Source organism: Numenius arquata, chromosome 6 (assembly GCF_964106895.1).
Source record: "Numenius arquata chromosome 6, bNumArq3.hap1.1, whole genome shotgun sequence".
Lineage (NCBI taxonomy): Eukaryota > Metazoa > Chordata > Aves > Charadriiformes > Scolopacidae > Numenius > Numenius arquata.
This window is the reverse complement of record NC_133581.1, coordinates 65675161-65685928: the sequence shown is the minus strand read 5'-3', so window position 1 is coordinate 65685928 and position 10768 is coordinate 65675161. Positions and strand designations below refer to the sequence as shown.

Sequence of the window (10768 nt, the reverse complement as noted above, 5' to 3'; positions counted from 1 at the left end):
GGCTCGCTCCGTGTGTCCCCCTCGCCTCCGCCGCGGTGGTTCTGCCCCGCCCCGCTCCGCCCCGCCCCCCCGCGAGGTGGTCCCGCCCGGCCGCCCCCACCGAGGGGCGCGCTCCTCCGCCCCCGCCCCCTCCGGCTGTACCAACTCCCCTCGGCGGGGGGGGAGAAAGGAGAAGAAGGCGGAAGGCCGCGCTGAATCGCTCCACCGGGCCCGCGACCCTATATAGTGCCTGTGCGAGCGTCGTTGATGGCAGAGGCTCCCGGGGGGCGGCCCTGGTATTAGCGGGGAGGCGGGAGGGGTGGGGATGCTCCCCCCCGCGGAACGACGGAATGGCACGGCCCGCCCGCCCCGCGCGGCCAAACCCGGAAGTGGCGGGCGCGGCGGCGCACATGGGGGCCGGCAGCGGGGCGGGTGGTGCCGCCGGGGCGCTGGGCGCTGCCGTGGCGGCTCTCTACACGGCCACGCTGCCGCCCGCCCTGCCCGGCGGCGATGCGGGTAACGTACCCAGCGCCGCCAGCCCGCCCGACGGCGGGGAAGGGTCGGCGGGGCGGCGCTCCGTGGGGCCGGGGCCGGGGGTCGCCCCGCCGGGGAGGTGACACTGTTGGGGCTGGTACATCGGGGTCACCTTTCGGGCGGGGGGGCTGAGCCCTTAGGGGCTGGGGCATCGCTGTCACCATATAGGGATGCTCGTGCATATAGGGGCTGAGGCGTTGCTGTTGCCCCATAGGGTTGCTGTCGCCCTATATCGTTTCTCACTCCATACGACTGGTGGATTGCTGTCACCCTATAGGGTTGGTTTTGCTCTATAGGGGACTCCCCCATAGGGACTGGTGGGTTGCTGTCACCCTATAGGGTTGCTGTCACCCTATACTGTTCTCCTCCATAGGGGCTGGTGCATTGCTGTCACCCTATATGGTTCTCCCCCACAGGGCCTGGTGGATTGCTGTCGCCCTATACTGTTCTCCTCCATAGGGGCTGGTGCATTGCTGTCACCCTATATGGTTCTCCCCCACAGGGCGTGGTGGATTGCTGTCACCCTATAGGGTTGCCCATCCCATACGGTTTCACCCCCCCATAGGCACTGGTGCATTGCAGCCATGCTGTGGGGTGCTCACCCCACTGGGGTTGGTGCATTGCAGCCTCCCCATAGTGGCACTGGCCCCACAGGCTGGTGCATCACAGGCACCCTATACTGGGGTGCACACCCCCAGAGCTGGGGCGCTGCCATCCCCCCATGCTACCTTCTGTAGCTTGTGTTCTGCTGTGATTTGGGGATAGGGGGGCTTGGATTTTCTGGGTGATGCTTTGATTTTTTTTTTTTTTTTTTGATGGAGTAAGATACCCAGATACTTTCCTTCTTTCCTGTCCCAGAAGATTGTTGTGTGGATCTGTTTAACTCTGTGCCTCTTGGCCATTGCTGGTTTCAGATCCAAGCAGAAATAGGCTTTTAATGAGTGCATATGTGTTACAGCTTCAGTATGTGTGGAGAGAGAGAGAGATGTTTTAACTATAACTCTTTAAAATCTGCTGTTGTTTTTTGTTTAGAGTTGCGTGGAAAGGCAGAGCTGCTTGGTAAAGGCAGGATGGTTTTGTCTCGCTGGGTTTAAGGCAGCGTGTATTCAGCGTGGCTCTTCACACACTGATGTAAAGTTGGAGAACAAGTCTTATGAGGAGCGGCTGAGGGAGCTGGGAATGTTCAGCCTGGAGGAAAGGAGGCTGAGGGGAGACCTTCTCACTCTCTACAACTCCCTGAAAGGAGGGTGTAGCCAGCGGGGGGTCGGTCTCTTCTCCCAAGTCACAGGTGATGGGACAAGAGGAAATGGCCTCAAGTTGCACCAGGGGAGGTTCAGATTGGATATTAGGAAAAATTGCTACACTGAAAGGGTTATTAAGCCTTGGAATGGGCTGCCCAGGGAAGTGGTTGAGGCACCGTCCCTGGAGGTATTTAAAAGACGCGTTGACATAGAGCTTAGTGACATGGTTTAGTGATGTGTTTTTTATCAGAGTTAGACTGATGGTTGGACTAGATGATCTTAAAGGTCCCTTCCAACCTAGACAATTCTACGATTCTGTGAAAGTTGAGCAGTGATTCAAGTGAGGGTTCTTGGATTTAAAGATAACAGGACGGAGCTGCGTTTTCATTACACCGAGCTCGCCCTGGTTTGCTGGCTCTCAGAGCAGGGTTTTGGTGTGTAGGTGGACACTGCTGCAACCTCGTGTTGTCCATTTTCCCTGTTTGGATCAGAGGGACCCTGTTGTCAGAGCTGTATTAAAAGAATTCCCTTTTAAATCCGTTCTCCACGGAGCCTGCATCCCCTGCTCCAGACGAGGTGTGCCAGCGCACCCTTGGTAGGCTGGCCGGTGTGACCCCTGAGGGCTTTTGCTTCTGCTCCCAAGTTTGTAAAAGGGCTGGGTTTACTCCTTCTGGTTGTATCAGTTAATACATCATGATCGATATATTTACAGTTATTACCGTTTTGTCTTTTAGAGTACTTCCTGATGGGAAACATGCGTGTATGAATGTGCAGGGTGCCTGTGCTCCAAGCTCTTTGTGCTGTGCCAAGCCTCGGGAACCTCATTTTTAATTGTACTTGAGTTTGGGATTTGCCTCTGGGGTGCAAATAACCATTATCACTGTTTACAAAGTGAGCTGTGGTTTTCCTGATTGGTTCCTTACTTGATGTGGGTTATCCTAGCAGATACAGTGAGCAGCCAAGCAGCACGGGTTCACCCCACTTTCCCTGGGTTTTTGTGGTTATTTTTGTCATAGAACCATGGAATGGTTTGGGTTGGAAGGGACCTTAAAGAACATCTAGTACCACCCCCCTGCCCTGGGCAGGGACACCTCCCACCAGACCAGGTTGCTCAAAGCCCCATCCAGCCTGGCCTTGAACCCCTCCAGGGATGGGGCAGCCACAGCTTCTCTGGGCAACCTGGGCCAGGGTCTCACCACCCTCAGAGTGAAAAATTTCTTCATGAGATTTGATCTAAATCTACCTTCTGCCAATTTGAAGTCATTGCCCCTTGTCCTGTCACTATATGTCCTTGTAAAAAGTCCCTCCCCAGCTTTCCTGGAGCCCCTTTAAGGACTGGAGGGGCCTCTAAGGTTTCCCCAGAGTCTTCTCTTCTCCAGGCTGAACCCCCCCAACTCTCTCAGCCTGTCCTCACAGCGGAGGGGCTCCAGCTCTTGGATCTTCCTTGTCGCCTCCTCTGGCCCCGCTCCAACAGGTCCCTGTCCTTCTGCTGTTGGTGGCCCCAGAGCTGGGGGCAGCACTGGGGGGGGGGTCTCCCCAGAGCAGAGGGGCAGAATCCCCCCCCGGCCCTGCTGGCCACGCTGCTGGGGATGCAGCCCAGGATGTGGGGGGCTTTCTGGGCTGTGACCACACATTGCCGGCTCATGTTGAACTTCTCATCCACCAGCACTCCCAAATCCTTCTCCTCAGGGCTGCTCTCCATCCATTCTCTGCCCTGCCTGGATTTGTGCTTGGGATAGCCCTGACCTATGTCATTTTTTTTACACATTTTCTTCTAAATTTGCTGCCTGCGTTGTACGTGTTTGCTGGAGCTGAACAGAGGGGCTCGTCCCCGCTGTCCTCTTGTGCCTGTCCCAACCCATCGCGTTGGTGGAGACGTTTTAGGGTTATTCCCCTGGTTCCCTGGATGCATCCCACGGGATGCTCCAGCACTGCTGCCTGACCGGAGTCCCCTCGGAGGTCTCTGCACGGTCCCCTCCAGGTGATTAACTTCCCCCACTTGAGCTCGGGGCTCAGACTTGTGTCCTCAAATGCACTGAAGCTGCTTGTGTGAGTAAAGAGGTGCTTAAGGATTTGCTGTATCTGCTTTTAGGCAGGGAGACTATTATTATATTCCTTTTTTTTTTTTTTTTTAAGCTATCTGTATATTTTTTAATTGTTCCTCAAGTTTGCAGTAATCCTAAAATGTAAAAGGCGATGGGTATTTTCATTGGCAGCTTTCTTGTGTTACTCAGTGTTATAATAAAGAAATGAGAGAATGAATTTTAGAGCTAATTCGGAAACATCCCCAGATGTTAAAAAAGCTTAAAAGGGGATCAAATAAACTCAAGTTAAAAGAAAGGAGAAAAAAAAAAAAAAAAAAAAAAGAACCCAAACATTCCCTCTGATGTTTCAGGGATGAGCTCCCTACCTTGCTGGGGATAAATCAGTTCTCAGGCAGCACTGGGCCTGAACATCTTTATTGGGGAATCAAACCGGAGGGTCAGAGACTTATTTACACCAAGATGAGGCAGGAATAAACTCTTCCGTTTGAGCCGGTGTCTGGTGATGCCGCAGGTCATTTTCTCTCACGAGAAATTATGAAATCATGTCTGTGGATGCTGTGGTCTTCCTCTGCGAGCTTTGCCATTCAAATAGTAGTACTCTGCACTTAAGGAGCCCGTATTCTCGGTTCTGTACCCCACGGGGCTGTAAGGGATGCCCAGGTACGCCGGTGGGAGATGGAGGATTAACCTCATCCTAAGCGTTGGCTGTTCTGCACTCCTTTTGGTTTTCCCAGTGGAATTCAACAGGCCTGCAACCTATCTTTCCAGGTTTTTCTCACTTCTTTTTTTCCTCAATTCCTATGAGGCAAAGTTTTGCTGGTGGCTTTCAAAACTTGGTGACAGCATCCACCGGTATATTTTCATTTTTATTTTCTTTTTTGCAGCTTTCTGGTTGGTTTGTGTCCGTATTGCTTTGGGGTTATTCTTGCCCGTGATATGAACCAGTATCAGCGCAACGTGCATGAACTTAAATCTTAATCTGTAGCCGCTTTAGATGCAGGTATTGCTGCATCCCAGAAGGACTTTATTGAAGGTGAAGCCCCACCTGGCTCGGGAGCAGCATCCCTGCGATGGATGGGCATCCACCATTACCTGCTGTGCAGCCCAATTTAGGGTTTCCTTTATTGTCGTCTTTTCCTTTATTTATCACCTTTAATTGATTTAGAGTTTCCTTTATTATCATCTTTTCCTTTATTTATCGTTGTTTGCTGTGTGCTTGGGAGATCAATTACTTCCCAGCCTTGGAAGCACCAGAATTACTGGAAATTAAAGGGCTCAGCTTGGGATGGATGGCTTTTCCCATTGCATCTGATTTTTTTTTTTTTTTTTTTTTTTGGGGGGGGGGGGTTGTCTTGCACTAGGTTGAAACTTTCCTAAAATAGAATAGCAATAAAAATAGCTGGTGTTTGCAAGCGCGGTAAAATCCACATGGGGGAGAGGCTTTTGTGCAGAAAGCTGTCCCCTGGGCTGTCATTTTACGGCAGTTGCCAACAGCAGTCGTGGGTTGACTTGCATCTTCCTTTTAAAATACATTGTTTACTGCAATGTCAAGATTTAAAGGTGCCATTTGCACAATCCTCCTCCTTTGCCTTGGGTGGGAAGGACGTAATAATGTGAAGAAATTTTAAAATACTGTTCATTTATTATTTAAAGCCAACAGCGCCCTTCGTTTTGCGTCTTTACCATCTAACGATGGGACGAAGCTGCCGCGACCTTGGCGCTTGCAAAATTAGCAGGACCAGTGAGACCTGGCTCTGCAAAACTGGATCATGAAATTTGAGGGGGAAGAAGGCAAAGCTAGCCGTAATTTTTAATTTTGTCACCCCTTGGTCCCTGAATGTGTTGTGCCTATTGAATATATTTAATACACGCCGTTCAGGAGCGGTGCAAAATGCTTCCGTGTCAAGTGCTCTAAAAATGTCAAGTATTGTTAACTGTTATGCTAACGTGGATTTTTTTTTTTTTTTTGGTGGCAATTATTTGTCCTGGCGTAAAATACAAATGAAATGCAAAATTCATTTATAATGCTGTTTCCAATGGGAGCGGCCGCTGGATGCAGGTGGAAGAGTCGCTCGCGAAGCCGATGCTGCAAGAAGTGCTTCAGCATCAAGGGAGAGCCGCGTTCCCGAATACGTGGATGCCGATTTGCACGATCAGTGATTATATTTTCCCCCCTCTTTAAAACTCTAAAGCTGTGGGGTGTTTTGGTTTTTGTTTTTTGGTTTGTTTTTTGGTTTGTTTTTTTTTTTTGAATGAGAAACAACCGAGTTGTTTAAGAGACAATGCGGCTTAAGCGTTGCAAAGGGTAGCGCTGGGAAGTTATTGAGTCGATTGGGTTTAAATTAAAAACACACAGGCACAAATGTCTGCGTTTTGGAACGTCTCGGGCCGTTCTTTACCCGAGCCTACCTATATACTTTCACTTATCTGCTCATAAAAGTCTCGCGAAAACATACAAAAGATATTTTGTGCAATGACATCAGAGGGAGAAAATATTCTTAGAAAATTTCATGCTGTTAAATCTCTACAGATTTACAGTTTTATCCAGTCAAATTAATGCAAAACCCCAATGCAAGCATTTGGATTTTGAAAACTTTGGAGGAGTGTCATTTCCTAATAGTAATTATTGGTTTTACATTATTTTTTCACAGGGGAGCTGATCACAGCCGCATATGAGCTTGGAGTAAGTATTAGTTTTATTGTTTAATCAATGCTCTCATTAACAGTTTTAGGAATTAAGGAAGTTTAATTAAGCATGGAGTAAAGTAGATTAATTTATTTTCAAACCACAGTTTTTACTAACTTATAAGTACAGCACGCGACAATTTACTTCAAGTTTTAAATCCAATTAAACTAAATTATAAAGCAAAGGCTTTACTGTATATACAGTAGCTGGCTTATTATCAACCCAAATTTTGTATAAGCTGGGGAGAATAAAATAAATCGGGTTAACAATTTTAATAAGTTTTATTATTTAATAAACTTTATTATGGTGCATGATCCCTTTAGGCAAGACCTTAGGACTGTCAGCGCGGTGGTAATCCGATAGCAGTGTGGTCTTTCAACTTGCTAACCAATAAAATAGTTGAGAAGCTGCTGCTTTTTCTTTTTTTTTTTTAAAAAAAAAAAAAAAAAAAAGAAAAAAAAAAAAAACAAAACCAAAAAAACAGCCTTTTGAATGACCCTAATATACTGTGAACCCAAACAAGGAGCCCTTTAAGGCACGCTAATGAAACGTGGCACCTCCTTTTCTCGCCGCCTCATTATTATGGGCGAGGCGTGGAGCCAAATCCACTATGGAAAAAAATATTTGCGGAGTTAAAATGGGTCTGAAGGGATGGGTCCGGGGAGAGGGGCTGCTCGGAGTCCTCCCCCGGACCCTGGCGTGTCGCTCCCCTTTGATTTCCGTACAATTTCCCCGCCTTTTTTCAGCCTGGTATCGATCTGCCCGTAGGTCGCCCACCCTCCCGGCTACCCCCTCTTCACGCTGCTGGCCAAACTGGCGACGGGGCTGCTGCCCCTGGGCTCCCCCGCCTACCGGGTCAATCTCCTCTGCGGCTTCTTGGGAGCAGCTGCCGCCTCTTGCCTTTTTTACACGGTTTTCAGGTAAAGTCACTGGGGGTGTTTTCTCGTCGGCGTGATGCCGGCGGGGCTTTTCTCCCTCGGCTCGGGACCTTTCCGAAGGCTCTGTTCCCCACTGGCCTTCGGACTAGTGTTCCCTCCCTCCCTTTCCAGCTGTAATTAGTTCCTCTGATTAACCTAACAGCAGTTTAATCTGAATTTGACCTTCTGTCCTGCACAAAAGGTCCCTCTTTTTTTTTTTTTTTTTCTTTCTTTCTGTTAAATAATAATAATAATAGTAATAATAAAAAGTGCGCCCTTTCCCTTACACAGACGTGACAGGTTGTTGAGGCTCATTATCACAAATCACCGCTCGGTTTAACTAACCAGAACTAATGAAGTTTGTCGTTCTCGAAAGATGCAGATGGTCTGTTTAAATTAACAGGATGAGCTTCACCTATCGGGGAAAACCGTGAACTTGGTTTAATTGCAGCTCCCGGCGGAGGCGGATGGGCAGTTGCCTGCCGGCGGTACCCAGGGACCAGGGCGAGCATCCCCCCCGGCGTAGGTGCTGCCGTCTGCGGAGGGTGGGGACACACACACACCAGCCAGAGCCCATCCGTTTTTCTCCAGACCTCTAACCTTGGGGGAGGAAAAGGGAAGGGAAAAAAAAAAAAAAAAAAAAAAGGGAACAATCGGGACGCGCACGTGGTTGGGGGGGTTTTGTTAACCCCGCTCATCTTTGATGTGCAAGTTCTGGCTGCTCTTAACCTCAGCCTGACCCATATTGGAGAGGATTATCGCAACCCGTACAAACAATTTCTGATGTTCTTTTGCAGGGAAAATAGGGCACGTTTTTGAGGCTGCAAACAGTGAAATCTGAAGTGATATCGGGGAGCTTCCTTCCCGAGATTATTTTGACAAAAGCCCTTTTCTCCCACCCGGTTCCAGAGCCGCGTCGCCCCTCGGGGAAACCTTCTCGGTTGCACTCGCTCTCTGAGAATTAAAAACAGGAATAAACGGGGCTGGAGGGGGGACACACCGATCCTGCACAGCCCCGGAGCCCCGAGCTCACTTAAACTTCGGTCCACGGGGTCTGTCTGTCCGGCTGCATCTCCCTCTGCTGAAGAGGAGATGGCTTTTGCACATCACCTTTCGCACAGTGCATCAGCTCCAAAGCCCACCTACTGGAATTGCTGAAGTAATTCCTAAATATTTCTACGGGCGTTTAAAGCGATTCCTTTTACTGTTGGGTAATACGTGTAATTAAGTCGGCATTATTTAATTTAATATCCTGTATTTTTGCAGTGTATTTGGGGAGCTGGAAGTGGCACTGCCCTCCCGTGCACAGTGCCAGGCGCAGCGGCACAGCACAACCCCTTGTGATTATATTACAAAACTCCTGCAAGGAGTTGCTAAAAAATTTGAATATTGGTTTCTGATTATATATATAATTTTTTTCGTGATGATTGTTCCCGTCATTACAGTTACTATGAAGATCTGCCCTGCTTTTTAGTTTTAACTCCAACGTGACAGTTCCTTACGTGCCCATTTTGCGCATATGAAATGATGCGATCCTCGCTTTAGAGAAGGAGGAGTGTGGGAGAGAAATCGCGGGCTAAATTTGGGGATTATTTTTACACTTCTAGAGGTTTAATATTTTTTGTTGTTTTTTTTTGTTTAATTGGATTTGGAAGGTGTTGCTTCTGTCAAATTTAAAACTTGCACGAAAGAACAGAAAACCTGGAACCGAGAGATGATAGAAACTATTAGGACTTATAGAAAATTATTTTATAGATACGAGGCACTGTCAGGATCAATTATTCAGCCTAGCAGTGATTGATTATTTTTATCTTTTTTTGGAGATGAAGTTTAAGGTATTGTGGGTCAGTTTTATTTCCGAATTACAATGTTATATTTTTCCTTTTAAGCACCTTAACATTGATTTGTTTTTTACGACATTGATTCGTTTTTTACTACATTCATTTGGCAAAAAAAAAGTTTTTTCTATGGCTATCTACTTTTTTAAAGAAAATCTTTCAGAAAGTGTTTATTGGTACTGTCTGTGTGTAAATATCTGAAGGCGATGTGTTTTGGTTTTAACCGGGCTTGTCCCTACTCACAAAGGATCTAAACCGGTCTATCAAATCCCCCCTGCTTTTTTGTGTTTTAATTAAAATTTAGCCGGTGGGGTGACACCCGCCAGGTACCGGAGGAAAAATACGTGCCCGTGCCTTCGTGGGCACGAAACGCGGATGCTAATATGAAAATATGTAGATGTTAGGAGCACAAATAATTGATGAAGTACACATCCTTCGGGAGCAACACGGTTCAAGTGGCAAATCTCTCTCCTCAAACAATAGCCACCCTTCAGCGGGGAGGAAGCCATCTCTATGGTAATGGGGCTGACGCTGCCCTATTGATCGCCTGGAAGAAGACATTATACAATGTCAGTTGGGTTGTTACAATTTCATTTGTCGTCTGACCTGAACTTAACCTCTAAAACCTTTCTTTTCTCCCCACTAGCCAGGCAGGGCTGCTGTTTACCCTGGCGGGGTTTTTCTCTGCCTCCCAGCAGCACCATACGGTAAATCTCTCCCCTTTTTTTTTTTCCCCCCACTGACTTCTTTTTTAGTTTAAGAAGCGTTCCCCAAGTTTATTCCTCGGCAGGTCGGGATGATTTCTTTTCCTGCTTAAGGGAAGAGCGGTGGTTCCCTCTGCGGCCGGGTGGTGCTTGGGATGTTACGGCGCAGGCGGGATTACGATCGAATTTGTTCCTTAAACAGATTTCTTCTCTGCCAGGTGATGGCTGGTGGGATGCTCTGTGCAGACGCTGCCGGGGTCGATAGGAAGCAACCCCAACATCCTGTTTATTGTTAATTATATTATATTACATTATATTTTTCTTTTTTTTTTTTTTTAAGCCTGGATTGTGCGTCTTAAAACGAAGTTATGTCAAAGAGCGTTGATGCAAAAAGCCCTGTTGTCAGTAATCCAGACTATCGCCCAACGAGCGGTTTACTCCTTTGAATTACTTCTCAAATATGGGTGGGCTTTTTACCAACCCCCCTCCTCGCAGTCTTAATAAATCGCTGGTAATTATCGTAAAATGGCATTTACAAAGAGTTTTCTCGGACTGCTTGTAGCTGAGGCAAATAATTCATCTTTGCTTCGAAAGAGGGGGGAGCTGCTTTATGTTTTCAGGACGCAGCAAGTGCGGCTATAGGATTGTTTCTTTAAACAACTACTTATTTGTTTTACTGTGGGAGGCAAAGCATAGCAAGTTTACAAAGTAAACCAATTATCTTCTTATAATATGATTGCCAAAGTGTCATTTTTTTTTCTGCACAGATGATGCATCCTTTGCATTCTCTGTTGCAAAGAGAAATAAGATGCTTTCCCCTGCTT

At 47.5% G+C, this 10768-nt stretch overlaps 1 protein-coding gene across 1 annotated transcript in view; it reads left to right on the top strand.

Annotated features, from left to right (window-relative positions):
• The first annotated feature begins 389 nt into the window (after positions 1–389).
• The window catches only part of TMEM260 (transmembrane protein 260), a 37417-nt gene continuing 27038 nt past the window's right edge, over positions 390–10768 (top strand). The window contains exons 1-3 of the mRNA XM_074149600.1: positions 390–495; positions 6451–6482; positions 7254–7405. Coding sequence (XP_074005701.1) covers positions 390–495; positions 6451–6482; positions 7254–7405 — 290 coding nt within the window. The remainder of the gene's footprint in view (positions 496–6450; positions 6483–7253; positions 7406–10768) is intronic.